At 42.4% G+C, this 18,771-nt stretch overlaps 1 protein-coding gene across 3 annotated transcripts in view; it reads left to right on the top strand.

The window, feature by feature from the left end:
* The window catches only part of SNX19 (sorting nexin 19), a 40,041-nt gene that overhangs the window by 4,395 nt on the left and 16,875 nt on the right, over positions 1–18,771 (top strand). For all 3 annotated transcript variants that reach the window (XM_026678599.2, XM_087970091.1, XM_087970092.1), the window contains exons 3-8: positions 127–227; positions 1,033–1,152; positions 1,844–1,974; positions 3,987–4,074; positions 4,745–4,922; positions 7,733–7,862. In XM_026678599.2, the coding sequence (XP_026534384.2) occupies positions 127–227; positions 1,033–1,152; positions 1,844–1,974; positions 3,987–4,074; positions 4,745–4,922; positions 7,733–7,862 (748 nt within the window). The remainder of the gene's footprint in view (positions 1–126; positions 228–1,032; positions 1,153–1,843; positions 1,975–3,986; positions 4,075–4,744; positions 4,923–7,732; positions 7,863–18,771) is intronic.

Below are 18,771 nucleotides of genomic sequence, written 5' to 3'. Positions count from 1 at the left end.
GTATGAAAATTGGTCCTAAGTCATTTGAAAAATCTATCAATATTTTAATCATGAGTGATGAGCTAGTATGATTAACGTTGCAGTAAAATTACTCTTGTTTTTTTTGTTTTTGTTTTAATACGGCAGACATAAAAGGTCCCAAAAAGCTGTTTCCGGATCTTCCGTTTGGTAACATGGACACAGAGAAAGTTGAAGCCAGAAAAAGTCTCTTGGAATCGTTCTTGAAGGTCAGGATTTCTTCCTGCTACTCATTTAAATCTGACTTAGTTTTACTGTCATTTCTAAAAACTTGTGTAAAAATGCCTAATCTCTCTATATAAAAGCGAAATACCCCTCACGCATCATCACAAAAATCTCCAGAACCGTAAAGCCTACAAACTTGAAATTTGGCACTTATGTTCCTCTTGGCTTCTAGGTGCTCACTAAGAAAAGATTTATTGAAATGACCATCGGAACATTAGCGTTTTGTATATTATTATTATTAACATACTCTGATGCTAAGGAGTTCTACTCCCCCTCCTCACCTGAAAAGAAATCTGCTCCAAATGCAAAAAACAAGCAGAGGAATTTCAGTTTTAGTTTCACAGCACCAAGCAGCTTCACTACAGAACAGTTGAGCTAAGCCATGCCCAGGCTCCTTGCTGTCTCCTTGCTCACCCAGCAAATACTGCTTCAATTTCCAAACAGCCTTCAACTCTCACACACTGACAGGACGCTAGCCAGATGAATACCAATGGATGCTGGTATCGAGGCAGAATTTTTTCCCCCTTATTTTTCTCCCCCAAAACTAAGCCCGATCATATAGTTTTGTATCGAAGCATGGGTATCGAGCTAATAATTCATAAAAATAAAAATAATAGCAGCCAATGCAGGTGGGACCTTCCCTCTTTTACTCGTCCGCTTCAGCAATCTAATCCCCTGGTCTCAAAATGTCGAATGCAGCTCTCTGCTCTTAATTATAACCCACCCCTGTCCTCACCCTCTGATGGAAGTGCCGCTTGGCTTCACTGCTGGTCTGCTTGCCTCCTGCAGCAACTCTGTGCAATTCCTGAGATCGCCAATAGCGAAGAAATGCAAGAATTCCTCGCCTTGAACACGGACGCAAGGATTGCCTTCGTCAAAAAACCGTTTGTGGTCTCCAGGATTGATAAGGTAACACGTTGGATGTTTTCAGCAACCTTCCTATACACCAGGGGTGTCAAGCTCCAGGGCCCGTGGGGTGCTTAGATCTGGGCCATGGGGCCACCTTGGAGAAAGTGAAGGGACAGGCCCACGGTGCTTCGGCCAGCGAAAAACGGAGCTCAGGAGGGCCGTGCACAACACTCCCAGGCACCCTTTTTGCCTGGATGGCCTCCTGCATCACTCTGCCAGCGAAAACGGAGCTCGCTGAGTCCCATTTTTCCCGGCAGAAGGGTGCAGAAGGCCATCGCAGCTGAAAAATTCACTGAACCACTGTCAATAAAAGTCGTAAAATGTTAATTTTAACAACTGTCTCGGGGAAACAACATAAATTTTGGGCTCAACTGGGTCATAAGCGGAGGACTACCATCCTATATTGTCTTTTATCACCGCCATTTAACGACCCCATAATCCCTTGTGGGGTGGAGTCTGGGCAACTGAATGGAGCTAGCAGAGTGTTTTAATGGCCAGATGCCCTTCCTGTCGCCAGTGCGGAGTTTTGTTCAGCAGATAATATTCTCATCATGCCCAGAGAGAGAAATATCTGCCTCTACCTAGGATCAAACTCACAGCCTCCTGATTGTGAGGCGAGAGCGCCACCTCTAAGCCACTGCACCACTTCTGTATTGTCTTTTATGCCAGTGGATATTCCCTTTTATTGCAGATTGTAATGAACGCCATTGTGGATACGTTAAAAACGGCATTTCCCAGACCTGAGCCACAGAGTCCTACGGAAGAGCTCAGTGAGACCGAAGTGGATGGAAAGCAGCCGACGGATGGAAAGAAATCCAATAAGTAAGAGTTTTCCCGTTGAACTCAAATGTGCACATCCGTAGTAGCAGCTCCTTTGTGCAGCCTGAAGTCATGCTGCCATGAATATCATCTCCATTGGTTCACTTGGGGAATAAATTCTCCTCAACCGCAAAAACTAATCCGTGCAAGTTCATGTCTTAGTCCTGCTGGTATTCTTCCGAAATTATCAGGTCCAAGGAAGGCAGAAATACTCTCGTGTTGTCCTTCAGGAATAGCTGTTTAATTATTCTGGGTCTTCCGCGGTGGTTATTACTAACAGTGTTGGAATGATTGAGTTGACTACTAAACTTTTGCTGCACCTGCGAGAATTGTAATGCTCGGATTCTTATCTGTATTTCCCCCACGCCCAGTAAGAGATCTGATTTCAGTAAAGTGATCGAATTGGGGGGGTGGGGAGAGAAGATAATTGTGTTTTCAAAATCTTGGCTGGACGTGACATTCCTAAGCGGTGAAGAGGCCGTTTTGCTTTGTCTAAGAAATCCCTTGGAATATGAGCGAGAGGATGTTTGCAAGTCGAGTTTTGTGTTTGATTCCACGAACACAGAGCAGAGTCCCGGTGGGTTCTCTTCCGTTTGCTTCCTGCTCAGCGTATTGTCCGCTTTTACTTTAAAGTGGTCCACGGGAAGATCCCAAAGGATCAGGTACCAGCTGGAACAGGAACAGAAGAAATAAGCTAGCAGACTGTTCGAAGGGTTGGAAAGTGGATTAGATAGATCTCTTTGCTCGTAGTAACTACACAAGTTTTCAAAAATACAAATAAACCATAATTGCTAGGACAATTAAACCCGTGGAACAGTTTGCCTTGAGAAATGGTGCGTGCTCTATTGCTGGAGGTTTTAAAGAAGAAACTAGACAGTCACTTATCTGAATTAGTATAGGTTCTGCTTGAGCAAGGGGGCTGGACTAGAAGACCTCCAAGGTCCCTTCCAGCTCATTCTAGTCTAGTCTAATCCTATCCCCATCCCTATTCCATCATTTCTCTTCTATTCCTATTCTCTTCTATCCCTTTTCCATTCTATTATTCCTATTCTGTTCTGTTCTATTCTTTCCTAATTCTATTCTGTTCTATTCTAATCTCATCTAATCTCATTCTATACTTTCCTCCGTTCATTCTATTCTTTCCTTATTCTATTCTATTCTAATTCTATTTCTATTCTATTTTTCCTTATTCTATCCTATCCCATCCATTCCATGTTATGTTCTATTCTATTTTTCCTAATTCTATTCTAATCTCATTCTATTCTTTCCTAATTTTATTCTATTCTTTCCTTATTCTATTCTATTCTAACTCTATTCTATTCTATTTTTCCTTATTCTATCCTATCCTATCCATTCTGTCTTATGTTCTATTCTATTCTATTTTTCCTAATTCTATTCTAATCTCATTCTATTCTTTCCTAATTCTATTATTCTTTCCTTATTCTACTCTACTCTTCTCTATTCTTTCCTAATTCTATTCTATTCTTTCCTAATTCTATTTTATTCGTAGAAAATATAAAGAAACCTTGACGTTGTGTGTGGGTCAGCCCTTCAAGATAGATCACTTAGAGATAGACTACTTAGAGGTTAATACATCTACCTAATAGGCAAGTGGCCCAGATTGGAATACAAGAAGGTATGGCTAGCTGATGAGAGCTAAATAGCTTGAAATAGATCTGTGCTAGTCTTCCTTTATTTCTTTGTTGGGAAAACATAAATTCAACTCAGCCTATTATTAAATTACCCAGAAGAAAATACAGATGCCTCCTACAGCAACTTCTGGTAAAGAGGTTTGGAAAGAATTGGAAAAGTCACACGTGTGTTTTCTCTCACTTGTTGACAATGTCATAACTATTGACATTTTTTTTTTTTTGCAGATGCTGATAATCATAGAATTGTTGACTAGCAGCCAGCCGTTGGAAGCAACGCATCCGTGGGAGTGATTTTAACTTCTCAGAGAAATGCTGGATGAAATGAATGAATAAATACTGTTTTTCCTGCTTCTCTTTTCACAGGTCGAAGGTGAAATTCACATCTGGCAAAATGCTAAATGTGGCTGGAACACCAGAGAAAATCCTATATTCTTCCCGGGATGGCATGAATGTAAGTCTGTCTTCCATCTGAGAAATGTCATTTGCAATATTATTTTTTTTACTTTTTTTTTCAACAAGCATATCATTGTGTGAACAGTGTGGTTCCGGAGTGTCTTACATTTTTAAAACAAATATGACAATATTCTTCCTATTTAATACAGTTGACAATTTTTTAAAAATTTGATATTAATACATATATTTTGTTAAATCATCAATCTTGATTGTTCGATATTACGGTATGTTATCTATGTGTTATTCTCTATATTCTCGGCATCACTCTTTTTACTACAGATAATATATTAATAGTCATATTTGCAGTGTTTAACCAGTTATATAATTCACATAATCACAATTCACAAAATTATATTAAATTATAATTTTCCATTGTTTATCCCCTTTTTTAATTTTTAATTATGCCACATATTTTTTTTTAAAAAAAATCCCCTTTCTACCTTAGTCACCTTTTGATAATAAAATAATAATATTTACGTTGAACAAGTGATGCAGTTCGAATAATACTTTTATTAAATTATTATCTTTCATTATCTTATGCAATATTTCAGTGTATTATTTTTATGTCAATCAAATTCCACAATCAGGAAATGTTAAAGGGATACTTCCAAAATAGTTAGTGGAAAAAGTCTTTTACCCATTTTGCTCCAGTCCTCCTCTTCTTCTAGGCCTCCGAAATCCTCTCCCTGACAAGGATGGAGTCCTTTATTCAGAACCAGGAGAAGTTGCTGGAGGCCATGTCCAGTGAAGGTCCAGAGAGAGAATGTGATGAAGAATCTCCTTCAGATTTGAACCCAAAGCCTGGAGACGCGCTGCAGCAAACATCAGATGAAGATACAAATTCTGGTATGTCCTCTCCAGCTCCAAAATTGGCTTCTTTCTGCTCCTGTTGCTACTGCTTTTCCGTAGGGTGTATAGGTGGTCTCCAACCGTACTCAACCCAGGTTAGAAATTCAGCTCCATCATTAACGTCCGTAGTTAAAGAAGATTGGAAACTTCAGTCCTACAGACCAGAAAAAATCTCAGTTGGGGAACTAAACTGAACCCTACTGTGGCAAACATTTTGTGACCGGGCAGAACGAACCCCATGTGGCAGCCATTTTGTCAAAGTGTACCACACATACTGACAGTTCCAGATGGGTCCGTCATAGAGGTGGTATTCAGCCGGTTCGGACCGATTCTGGTAGACTGGTAGCGAAAATATTGACTGGTTCGGAGAATCAGCAAATACCACCTCTGGGTGGGCCTGCCCACCCACCCCTGCTTTTCCCTCTCCTATATTCTATTATTTATTAGCTCGGCTGATTTGCAGGGAGAGCGGATTGCCGCGCCTCAGCTGAGGTAAAAAACAGCACAGCTCACCAGCGTTGATGCAGAGGGCAGTGTTTGAGCCCTGCGCATGCGCCCACGAAGCGAGGTCTCTGAACCAGAAGGAAAAAAATTTGAAACCCACCACTGGTATGTCAGCCCCATATCATTGGACTTGATTGACAGCTCATTAAAAGACACCGTTTTGCCTATTCTGTCAATCTTGCCTATTCTGTCAATGCCCATCCTCAATTACAATAAGCTTTTGACATAGAAATGGTTTCCACTGTCAAATGAGGAATCGACCACAAGGTGGCAGCAGAATAGCATGGATTTGAAATAATTCCTCCTGAAAGTACTGAGGATTTAAAGCAATACTGAATTAAGGGCCAGCTTGCAATAATCGATTAAAGGCTTTTCTCTACCCGCCAAATTCTTCTTGGGATGCGGTTCTGCAATGCAAATGGTTCTCTGCGATGCATAATGCATTTATGGGCTGGGGAAGCGTAAAGAGACATGAAAGCCGTGGTTGGTTGGACAGGTTGGGTAAGGATGAGGTTGGGATGTCATCTCTAGATATGAGAAAGCATCTTTTTATAGCAGGTCTGGAAATCAAAGCAGGCCCTTCCTGATCTTCTGAATGCCTGTGGCTTCTCACATTGCAGTGCGCCGCAGTTCTTAGATGGTTCCCACACAGTGGTGGGATTCAACCGGTGTAACAACCGGTTTGGTGAGCGCATACGCACAGCATTTGAAAACCGCCCAACAGCTGAGGCGCGGCATAGCCACGCGAATCAGCCTGAGCTGCAAAACACGGAAATAAAAGGACAGACAAGGGCGTGGGTGATTGGGGCCAAATGCTCACTGGAACAACCGGTTTGTTCGAACCGGTCCGAACCGGTAGAATGCAATCCCTCTTCCCACATCTAAGAAATGATTAAAGACGAAGCTACTGATATCAGCCAAGGTTCGCTACAGGTCATCCTCAAGTTGTAACTGTAATGGAGCCTGGCCATTGCAGTCACAAGTTCTGATGATAGTTAAGTGAGACTCCCATGTGATCGCCTTGCTTAGTGACCTCTATCCCTGCTTTTCCTGATACGGTCATTAAGCAATGACCGTGGTGGCTACAATACTAGCACAATCAGAAAAGAAAGCAGTAAATCTTAAGTTTGTAGGCGGAATGAGTCCTGTTGTCTGGACTCTCCTTACTGTTTCGTTTTCGTTCTGCAAATAACTGCTTGATTATCTGTTTCTCCTTATCTGATTAATTCGTTTTACCATCTTTAAGAAGGCACAGTAATCCTATGGTAATCTTGTGGCCTAATCTGGAGTAAGCCAAGAAGAGTTGGCATGCCTTTGTCTTTAAGGAGGGATAAAAGCTATTTTTAGACTTTAAATCCTGCCTTTATTATAATTTTATAAATAACTCAAGGTGGTGAATATGCCCAACACTCCTTCCTCCTTCTACCTTCCCCACAACAACCCCCTTGTGAGATGGTTTGGGATGAGAAGAGAGGCACTGACCCAAAGTCACCCAGCCTGCTTTTGTGCCTAAGGTGGGACTAGAACTCACTGTCTCCTGATGATTGGCCCAAAGTCACCCAGGTGACTTTCATGCCTAAGGCAGAACTAGAACTCACACTCTCCTGGTGATTGACCCAAAGTTACCCAGCCTGCTTTTGTGTCTAAGGTAGGACTAGAACTCACTGTCTCCAGGTGGTCTAAAGTCTCCAGCCAGCTTTCATGTCTTAAACTAGAACTCACAAGTTTCCTGTGATTGGCCCTGAGTCACCCAGCCTGCTTTTGTGCCTAAGGTGGGACTAGAACTCACTGTCTCCTGATGATTGGCCCAAAGTCACCCAGGTGACTTTCATGCCTAAGGCAGAACTAGAACTCACACTCTCCTGGTGATTGACCCAAAGTTACCCAGCCTGCTTTTGTATCTAAGGTAGGACTAGAACTCACTGTCTCTTGGTGATTGGTCTAAAGTCTCCAGCCAGCTTTCATGTCTTAAACTAGAACTCACGGGTTTCCTGTGATTGGCCCTGAGTCACCCAGCCTGCTTTTGTGCCTAAGATGAGACTAGAACTCACAGTCTCCTGATGTTTGGGCCAAAGTCATCCAGGTGGCTTTGATACCCAAAGCAGAACTAGAGGTCACAGTCTCCTGGTTTCTAGCCTAATACCTTCACTAGTACACGAGACTTCATGATTAAGCGCATATACTTTTCATGGTGATGTGATCTCTAGTATCAACTAGAGTTAGGAAATACCTTGAAGATCCTCCTACATGAATGGACAGTACTGAAGCTATAGACCTGGTGTAATATCTTCTTGCGTTTGTAGGATCAGAGACTTTGCTGGCAGACGTCGTCCTGGGCCTTCTTTGCCTGATCATGGTGGACCAGTGGAGTTGGCTGTGGTCAGAGAACATGCAGAAGATCCTACACCTGCTCTTTGGGACATTGATCCAAAGGTAAGGTTTTAGCATGCAACCAGAATGAACACAACTGGAACTTGGCTCTAGGGAGGTGCCTTGCTCTTGGTGTGAGTATCAAGCAAATGGTGGTTTTGAGTTGATTCCGGAAATTGGAGGACTCCACTGGAAAGGTCGTTTTCTTAAATTATCACCTGCCTCCCCAGATAATAAGCGCTTGGAAGTTTTCCAGAAATGGGCTTTCAATGATCTTCTGATTCTGTCTTGCTCTTAAAAGAAGTTGCAAGCGAGGGACCAAAAACACTGTCCAGAACGAACATCACCCACTGAAATGTACTTAAATATGCCAACAGAAGTTTGGGTTTATTGACTAAGCAGCTCAGCGATGATGTGGATGTTGAATTTTTGCTGATGGCCTGTTTATTTATTTATTTATTTATTTATTTATTTATTTATTTGATTTACCAATTGTTTACAAGATAATAAGTATAAGTGTATACATCGTTGTGAATACATGAAATGGGTACATATAAGAAAAATAAAAGAATAAGAGAAACAATAGGACAGGGACGGTAGGCACGATGGTGCGCTTATGCACGCCCCCTACAGACCTGTTAGGAAAGGGGTGAGGTCAATAGTAGACAGTCTAAGGTTAAAGTTTTTGGGGTTTGGGGAAGAAACTACAGAGTCGGGTAGAGTATTCCAGACATTGACCACTCTATTGCTGAAGTCGTATTTCCTGCAATCAAGTTTGGTGCGGTTTACTTTGAGTTTGTATCTATTGTGTGCTCTTGTGTTGTTATGGTTGAAGCTGAAGTATTCATTGACAGGTAGGACATTGCAATGTATGATTTTATATACCATGCTTAAGTCAGACCGAAGGCAGGCGTAATTCAAGGTTTTCTAGTTTTAGAATTTCAAGTCTGGTGGCATAAGGTATTCTACAACGAGTAGAAGAGTGGAGAACTCTTCTTGTGAAATATTTCTGGACTTTCTAAATTGTGCTAATATCAGATACGAAATGAGGGTTCCAGGCTGATGAACTGTATTCGAGTATTGGTCTAGCAAATGTTTTGTATGCTCTGGTTAGTAGTGTGATATTACCAGAGAAAAAACTACGTAGGATTAGGTTAACAACTCTTAATGCCTTTTTGGCTATGTAGTTGCAGTGGGCTCTAGCACTTAGATCATTAGAGGTGAGTATTCCAAGGTCCTTTACAGAGCTTGGGTCATCAACAAGATCTTGACTATTCAGCTTGTATTTTATTTTCTGATTTTTTTTGCCAATATGTAAGACAGAGCATTTATTTGTTGAGATTTGAAGTTGCCATTTGTTTGACCATTCAGATACATAGTCAAGATCTTTTTGTAGGGTAGCAGTATTGTCTGTGGTATTGAACAGCTTTACATCATCATCACCCCTTCCCTCCCCCCCCTTTCTCTTATACCTGGCAGCCCCGAAGGGCAGCTGTCCGGGGGTTCGAAGGACATCATATTCACAGTCTAGCTTATTCAAACTATTTTAAGCAAAGGTTGCCAAAAAATGTTGAGGTCAAGGGAATGCTAATAGGTACAAGCCTGCTGATTTTCTTTTTAAAGATAACCAGGTCAGGAAAAATGAGCGCGCTTCCGAAAATGAGCTTTTAAAAATGGAGCGAACAAGCGGGAAGCCGATACCCTTGCGGAGAAGATGCTTGGAGGCACGAGGACATTCAAGGGAATGTCATACCTCACTCAAAATGCTGGACTGTCACCAGCCTGGGGCAGCGCTGATAAAGATGTATGCTTCTTCGAAGAGAGGGGGAATGACGTGGAAGTGAATCCCAACCGAGCTTGCTTGCAAATATTCCCCACGCAATGTTGCAGGTTAAGACAAAAATTGTAGTTTTGGCACCTGATTTTGGTTCGGTTTCAACTGTTGCAGACCAGGAGAAGTAGCGTGCAAAATGGAAGGGTTTAATGTCCCATCCTAGTAAATTAGAAAAGAATATAATAGAATTAGAATTGGAATGGAATGGAATGGAATAGGAATAGGAATAGAATGCAGAATAGAATAGAACAGAATAGAATATGGAATGGAATGGAATGGAACTAGAATTGGATTTAGAATTAGAATAGAATAGAGAATGGAATAGGAATAGAATGCAGAATAGAATAGAACAGAATAGAATATGGAATGGAATGGATTGGAATGGAACTAGAATTGGATTTAGAATTAGAATAGAATAGAATAGAATAGAATAGAGAATGGAATAGGAATAGAATGCAGAATAGAATAGAACAGAATAGAATATGGAATGGAATGGATTGGAATGGAACTAGAATTGGATTTAGAATTAGAATAGAATAGAATAGAATAGAATAGAGAATGGAATAGGAATAGGAATAGAATGCAGAATAGAATAGAACAGAATAGAATATGGAATGGAATGGATTGGATTGGAATGGAACTAGAATTGGATTTAGAATTAGAATAGAATAGAATAGAATAGGAATAGAATGCAGAATAGAATATGGAATGGAATGGATTGGAATGGAACTAGAATTGGATTTAGAATTAGAATAGAATAGAATAGAGAATGGAATAGGAATAGGAATAGAATGCAGAATAGAATAGAACAGAATAGAATATGGAATGGATTGGATTGGAATGGAACTAGAATTGGATTTAGAATTAGAATAGAATAGAATAGAATAGAGAATGGAATAGGAATAGAATGCAGAATAGAATAGAACAGAATAGAATATGGAATGGAATGGATTGGAATGGAACTAGAATTGGATTTAGAATTAGAATAGAATAGAATAGAATAGAATAGAGAATGGAATAGGAATAGGAATAGAATGCAGAATAGAATAGAACAGAATAGAATATGGAATGGAATGGATTGGATTGGAATGGAACTAGAATTGGATTTAGAATTAGAATAGAATAGAGGATGGAATAGGAATAGAATGCAGAATAGAATATGGAATGGAATGGATTGGAATGGAACTAGAATTGGATTTAGAATTAGAATAGAATAGAATAGAGAATGGAATAGGAATAGGAATAGAATGCAGAATAGAATAGAACAGAATAGAATATGGAATGGATTGGATTGGAATGGAACTAGAATTGGATTTAGAATTAGAATAGAATAGAATAGAGAATGGAATAGGAATAGAATGCAGAATAGAATAGAACAGAATAGAATATGGAATGGATTGGAATGGAATGGAACTAGAATTGGATTTAGAATTAGAATAGAATAGAATAGAATAGGATCTTCATATAGAATAGAATAGAATAGAATAGAATAGAATAGAATAGAATAGAGTAGAGTAGAGCTGGAAGGGACCTTGGAGGTCCTCTAATCCATCCCCCTGCCCAAGCAAGAGAATCTATACCATTTCAGATAAGTGGCTGTCTAGTCTTTTCTCTAAAAACCTCCAGTGATGGAGCGCCCACGATTCCGGAAGGCAAGCTGTTCCACTGGTTAATTGTCCTCACTGTTAGGAAGTTTCTCCTTGGAATACTGCAACCAAGTTTGGTCACCATACTATTTCAAAGATGTTAAGACTTTGGAAAAAGTTCAGAGAAGAGCAACTAAGATGATCAAAAGCCTGGAGACTAAAACATACGAAGAACGGGCTGCAGGATGTGGGTCTGGCTAGTTTAAAGAAATGAAGAATTAGGGGTGGCGTGCTAGTAGTATTCCAATATTTGAGGGGCTGCCACAAAGAAGATGGGGTCCAATTATTCTCCAAAACACCAGAGGGCAGGACAAGAAGCAATGGTTGGAAACTAATCCAAGAGAGAAGCAACCTGGAATTAAGGAAGAATTTCCATCAGGGAGGACGGTTAACCAGCTTGCCACCAGAAATCATGGGCGCTCCATCACTGGAGGTTTTTAAGTAGAGACTGGACTGTCCCTTGTCTGAGACGGTATAGGTTCACCTGCTTGAGCAGGGGGCTGGACTAGAAGACCTCCAAGGTCCCTTCCAGCTCTATTCTATTCTAAAGGCTAGATTGTTAAGGCAAAAGGACTTTTTGGAAGAAGGCACTGTTAAAGCACTTCAGGGCTTCTTCCAAGATCACATTCTGGCTGTGACTTGAACTCAAGTTTTCCTTTTGGCACCATGGGTTCTGCAGTGCCTGCCTAGATCTTAACTGAAGCAACGTCTTTCTTTTCCCCTGGAAAGAGTCATAATTCAACAAGCACCGAGCATCTTGGCTTGGGTTATTTGGCCCCGTTCTAGTAGCTGTCGTTATTGCTGCTCCTCTTCTTTTATGGCTGTTCTTCGTAAAAATGCCTCGAATTCAGGGTCCCCTGGCAATAATGTCAGATTTTGAGAGAGAGAGTGTGTGTGTGTGCTGTCCTGGATCTTCTCACTCAAAAGGCTGCAGAGGAATAGGAGGAAACAGATTTATAGCTACGTTGCACTCGGCTTGCGTTCCAGGCAGGTTGAGAGAGTTGGAACAGCTTCTTGTAAAACCCCTTAGCCAGAAGGGAATTGTACAGAGCCATTCCTTTATATCTTGAGTATTAAAATCCCCATTGCGTAGAGAAAAGTCCATCCTAGAAGTTAGCCCTTGTTGTGCACCTTCAACATCTATCCAACCAGGGTGTCCTTAACCTTAAAACAGCCCCGCCAGTGACATGGCAGCCTTAAGCCTCCTTTTCCATGGCTGGGAAGACCAACTGGCTGATTGAAGCCTGTTTCTAAATCCCTCCCAATGATCTGATACTGTGGCAACGTCCAGAGGAGGAAAAAGCAGATGACCGAAAAAGGCCTTGCAATGCTAGGAGAAAGGAAGGCACGGCTACATCCCCCTTCTCCGAACAAGCAGGCCTGTCCCCTTACGTAACACAAAGCGCGATCCTTTTTTTGGTGGCTAATGATGGTAAAGAGATGGTTGGAGCAGCCAGCCAAGAAATGAGCTCATCGTCAGCTAAGAAAAGATTGTCAGCCTGGGTGGGCTCTCGGCTCGGTCTGTAAACAATCTCTTGTGGTCCAATCCGGACAGTCTGCTGTCCTTTGCTAGCAAAATGCTTCTCTTCGGAAGACGAGCAGTGGGCAGAGAAGGGACCCCAGCCCTTCCTCTTCCTCTCCCCCCACTCTGGAATTTTTTTTTTTTTTTTTTACTGTACCTCTTTACTTTTTTGGCATGATGAGGGTAGAAGCCATGGTAGGGGGACGCTCCGGAGATATGCGCTAAATCTGTGGGAGATGGCAGCTATTAAAAACCACAAAACCCGGGGGCTAATCTCATCTCTTACATCTAACATAGTTTGGTCCTGGCTTCAGCTTCTGGGTCACACTGGAGTTTGATGGAATGCAAGGAACGCATGTCTGTCTGGGGGATAGATTAAGATCCTTGCTGTCATGGGTGAAAAATCTAGGCCCTTTTGGAGAAGGCGTATCGGGGTCTTTTGATACTTGTTTGCTAAAGACAAGCCAAAGCATTTCCTGGCTATTAAAGGCATTTGGAGCCCATCAGGTGAGCAGCAAGCATCCCAGCCATCTCAGCCGCTCTCGGTAAGCCTCTGAGTCAGCTGGGAGATAAAAATATAGATCCCCGCAGCCCCAAAACACGAGGCGTCGGCCATTCTTCACGGTGCTCTGCCCTAAAATCCTACCCCTTTGGCAGATAGGTGGTGGTGGTGGTGGGGGGGGGTGTCTCAGTTCTTGGAGGTTTTTCGAAAAGAGCCTGAACTGTTCCCTTTTCTAAGAAGGCTTAGTTGGTATTTCTATGCATTGCAGAGGGCTTGGCTAGACGAGAAGAACCTCATGCGTCTTTCTTCCAACTCCTTTGTTCTAGGAAATGGGACAGCACCGAAAAAGGTAGAATAGTGAGCGATACCTCAGTTGATGCCTGCACAAGGAGAAAACAATGGTTTAAGGTTCTGGTCCAGCTTCCAATGCTAATATCAACTGAAGCAGGTTCTAGGTTGCCCAGGGAAAGTTCTTGATGGTTTTCAAGGAAAGGCTATAGAAGGTTTTGTTTGACAGAACAGGGAGATCTCTTGTGGAAGGGAAGAGGCACAAGTTAAGAGAATGTGCCAAGCTGTGAGAAAGAAGACATTGTTTGTTTGATGGCAGGGAGTAGGGTTGGGAGCTAAGAATCATAGCCATCTCTGTTGCTTGGCCAGAAACTTCTCAGCCTTGCTGCTGAGATCTCATCCCTTAAAATAATAGACTTTCTGGAAGCAAAATAATAATAATTCCGGACTATCTAGAATTAATCCCAATTTTGAAGACTTTGCTCAGAGTCTTATCGATGATCGAGAATTGGGCAGGAAGGGGAAAGAAGGTGGCCTTAGTTGTGGGAATATGAACATAAATGCCTTGATGTAGGACAATGGACAACCCTTTTTCTTTTCTTTTTTTTCATTTTTAACCTTAACCTTTTCTGTGTAGCCCTGAGAACGAGAGACAAAATTGTCTCCATTGCCAGTTCCAAGTTGGAGAAGAACAGGTAGATGTAGTTCTGGACACAAAGAGAACCTTTTATCATCATTTTGCAGGAGGTGGTGTCTTCAGCGTGTAGACTTTTAGGAATATACACAAGGTGTTGGTTTTGGAAGAGAACTTGGAGAGAAGTCTAGAATGTTCTTCTTCCTTCTGGGAACATCACATTCCCAGAGACACTTTGATGGCTTCCAGAATTAAAAGTAGACCGTTCTTTCTTCCTCCTTGTAGATGTCTCAGACTTAGACTGACCTTCTCATTTTGCCAATTTTTGGGGGTGGGTGGGGTGATTGGCTTTGGTTTCTGCTTGAAAACGAGAAGAAATTGGCATACCTTTACATTAATATTGATACTCATAGCTGTCTGAAACCAAGTCAGATAAATAAGTTAATAAAACAAAATAAAGGGGAAAACACAGCCTTCCTTCCTTCCTTCCTTCCTTCCTTCCTTCCTTCCTGTCTTTCTTTCTTTCTTTCTTTCTTTCTTTCTTTCTTTCTTTCTTTCTTTCTTTCTTTCTTTCTTTCTTTCTTTCTTTCTTTCTTTCTTTCTTTCTTTCTTTCTTTCTTCCTTCCTTCCTTCCTTCCTTCCTTCCTTCCTTCCTTCCTTCCTTCCTTCCTTCCTCCCTCCCTCCCTCCCTCCCTCCCTCCCTCCCTCCCTCCCTTCTTTCTTTCTTTCTTTCTTTCTTTCTTTCTTTCTTTCTTTCTTTCTTTCTTTCTTTCTCTCTCTCTCTCTCTCTCTCTCTCTCTCTCTCTCTCTCTCTCTCTCTCTCTCTCTCTCTCTCTCTCTCTCTCTCTACATCAGTCTCCCCAGCCTAGAGCTCCGTATGCCTGACTACAGTCCCCATGATTCTTAGACCACATGGCTAAGAATGATGGAGACTGTAGTCCGGCATATCTGGGTGGTGCCGGTTGGGGGGGGGGGAGGAGACTCTTGGATCCAGTTCTGAGCGATTCCAATTTGGGCTCCGCTTTTTAATACGCGACACCCCTTCGCCTGTCCCCTTCTCTGGTCTTCCCAAGCGACATCTGAGATCCTGGAACTATGCAAACTGTTAATCCAGAGATAAAGAGAATATGTCTGGACACATCGGAGCTGTCTGCACTTAGAAATCCGAGCAGGGTTCAAGCAGAGGAGCTTCTTTTGACAGGGAGGGAGGAGGGCAGGAATTGGAGCTTGGAAGGGTGTGTTTTAAAGAGTCACCGTCCCATTTCCAAACAGGATTTAAAATAAACCAGAAACATCCTTAACTTGAGATAGGAAGCTGAGCACCGTTTAATCCAGGAGCTGAATCGGTCTTGCTTGCTTTCTCCCAGACCCATTTGATGTAACGTGGATGCATAATTTTGCAGACAAAGTTGTCATTTTTGTCTTTCACGCAGAGTAGTGCCAAGCTCTCCCCCGTACCCCAACAGCAATAAAACAGCTCTGGGTATTACATAGCCTGCTCCCTCCCTTCAATCATCCATGACCACACCCTTTATAGACCTGCTTGTAAAAATTATCATTTTCACCTTTATGATACCAATTTGGCGGGGGGATAATCTTGCAATGGAGCTGTTTCGTTCAGCAAGATAGGTAAGTTTAGAACATAACCCTCCCACCCAGAAATTTCTACTTTGGGTTGCCAATCCCGAAGTTCGCTCTCAGGGCACTGGACTAATGTACCAGGGAGAGCAATTTTAGCAATTGTTCCCAACGATTTTATGTACCCATATCTCATCCCGGACATCTTTTAAAGAGCAGCGTCTGAGCTGGGGTCCATAATGTGGTGCCCATAGGCCACCGAGAAATATGGGACCTCCACCCCAAATAGAATTAAGGCTACCGAGTGCAATTCCTGAAATTGAACTGCTCTTGTGCAGTTCGGAGGAATTGGGAAGGTGTTGTTATTTCCGAGTCAGTAGACAAGCATTTGCCATTTTAAAATCTTTCATGCTTTGGGAGGTGGAATTTGCCGTTTGTAGATCTCCACGGTTCATAAAAGAAATTAAAACTTAGGGGGAAAGAAGCGAAAATGTGTTTAGCAGCCTGTGGTTTTCCACTCGTGTAAACATTTGTGTTTGTAGACACCAGAGGGCACTGCTTGTCCTGTTGTAAATCAGAACAAGCGGGCATGTGTAAGAGCAGTGCAGTCCAAGACAAGAGAATTTCAGCACAGATCTAGCCCTTGAGTGAGCTGCTGGTTAATTCTATCAGCTATATTTCTTCCAGCAAAGAAGAAGAAGAAGAATGCTTCTCTCTTTTGTAGCGTTGCCCAAACTTGTTTTCAGCACAGGAACTTGCAGTTGGACTATAATTTCTTATATTTAGAGGGGTTGTGAAGGACCCATGGAACCAACGCAGAAGTTGCTTGCTAGCCTACAGTTGTGTTTCCCAGCCTTGCCCATTTTAAGATGTCTGGATTTCATGCTGGCGGGGGAGTTCTGGGAGTTGAAGTCCACACATCTTAAAATGGCCAAGGTTGGGAAAATATTGGCCTTACTGGTTATATAAAAGCTGGGGGAGCGTTTTCGTTACGTTGCATGGCAGGTTAATGAAATGGGAAATTAGGGATGGGGGCAGTGCGGGAGAGAATTCCATCTGTACACTGCTCTTCATGAAAAGGATATCTTAGAACAGGGGCATTCAACGTTGGCAACTTCAAACCTGTGGACTTCAACTCCCAGAATTCTTGGCAACTTGTAGAGTTGGAAGGCCCCAAGTCTTCAAGTTGCCAAAGTTGGACACCCTGGTCTTAGAGGGTTGTTCTCGCCATCCTGTTGAAAAGTACCTTGGCAACTTTAAGGTGTCATGCCCCTGATGGAGTCTGAATCCGAGGAGGAAGATGAACAGCTGACAGGGAGTGGGAGTGTGGCTCCATTGGCTGTGGAGGAAACTGGGGAAGGACAAAGTCCGGCTGGGCAGAGCAGGGAAGAGGTAGAACAAGGGAGAGGGAGTTCAGAGGAAGACCCAGGCCCACCCTCTCATCATCCTAGGGCATGCAGGGAGGAACGGAGAAAAGAGCAACATGGGTTGTGTGGCTTACGGGGGAGGAAAGAGCCCTGATTCCCTTCATTAGCCACACCTGGGAATGAGTGTTTAAAAGAGATGCATGCTGAGTGTGGCGTCTGCTGGGAGCAAACATGAGTTTATCTTGTGTTGACTTTCCTTATCTGTGTTCCTGGCATCTTCCCAACCGTGTTGAGTTATTGCCATGCCTTCATGTCTGGAATTCTTACTCCTGCCCTGCCAAACTAATTACCTCATTTTGCTTTGATTGGACTTATAGTTACAGTTTTTGTTGACCACGTTTTGGACTTGATTCCCTACAGTTAAAGGGTGTTCCTGGGAGTGTTTTTCTCTAGCCAGAAGGTAACCAGGACATTGGAGGCAAAGTTGGCATTAATAAAGGGACTCCTACTGATTATCTGACTGTGTTGCCTTTGTGCCATGCCCTGGGCCATCACATAAGAGCTGTGGACTTCCAACTCCCAGAATTCTTGGCAAGTTGCAGAATTGAACTCCACAAGTTACCAAGGTTGGACACCCTGGTCTTAGAGGGTTGTTTTCACCATCTTGCCGAAAAGAACTTTTGCAACTGTAAGGCCTGAGGACTTCAACTCCCGGACTTCTTGGCTTGTAGAGTTGCAGTCCACAAATCTTAAAGTTGTTGTCCAAACAGCCCTGTCTTAAAATTGCTCTCGCTGTCTTACTGGAGGGGAAAAAAGGAAGATAGATTTGTGATTCAAAGGCAGGTTGAGTTCTTAGTTATACCAGATTACTGACCTCATGCCATTACAGCAATGATGCTTAAGCAACTGTTCTAGGTCTGGTTCTAGGTACGTAGAACTGTCCTAGGCAGATGTGTTTCAGCGCCTTCAAAGAAAAAAAAAGGTGCCCTCACCAATACAAGATGGGACAGACAGGGATTGCTTCTCGATACGACCATTGGAGCAGGAAATAAAATAGTTTCAGGACTGGAACTCTGCAAGATAAAAACGTGAAAAAGGAACATTATATCTGACATAGAAACCCAGTCTGTGAGCCAAAACGGATGATTCCTAAGGCGCTTTGCTACTTTCAAGGAGAAACTTAACAGTTCCAGGACTTGGCTCAAATATGTCTTGCAGGTGGAACGTGTTAGGCCGAGTGATCCAAACCATACGATAGCCTTCAGATCGAACGTAGCTTAATATATCAGTCCAATTTACTTGCTCCTAATAATTAAGTGGATTGCTAGAAGGGGAAGTGGGTCAAGTTACATTGTCATTTTATAGGGTAATTTTTATTAGATTATAGGCACACATTCTTCAGATAATTGGCAGGAAACTGAGAACCATTTGTTCAAGACTGTTGCTTGATGCTAAGGCAGATATTCTAATACACAATAGCCCAGCGCTGGGACTTTCCGGAAGGAAGGAAAGAAGAGGGTTAGAAACAATTGAAGGCTGGGGATTTAGGCAGGGTGATAGAGAGGGGAGCACAGCTGTTTCTGGACTGGGGGCTGCTCATG

Source organism: Notechis scutatus, chromosome 7 (genome assembly GCF_049901735.1).
Source record: "Notechis scutatus isolate UNSWTSFEM ecotype Mainland chromosome 7, rNotScu1.2, whole genome shotgun sequence".
Lineage (NCBI taxonomy): Eukaryota > Metazoa > Chordata > Lepidosauria > Squamata > Elapidae > Notechis > Notechis scutatus.
This window is presented reverse-complemented; position numbering and strand designations above follow the sequence as displayed.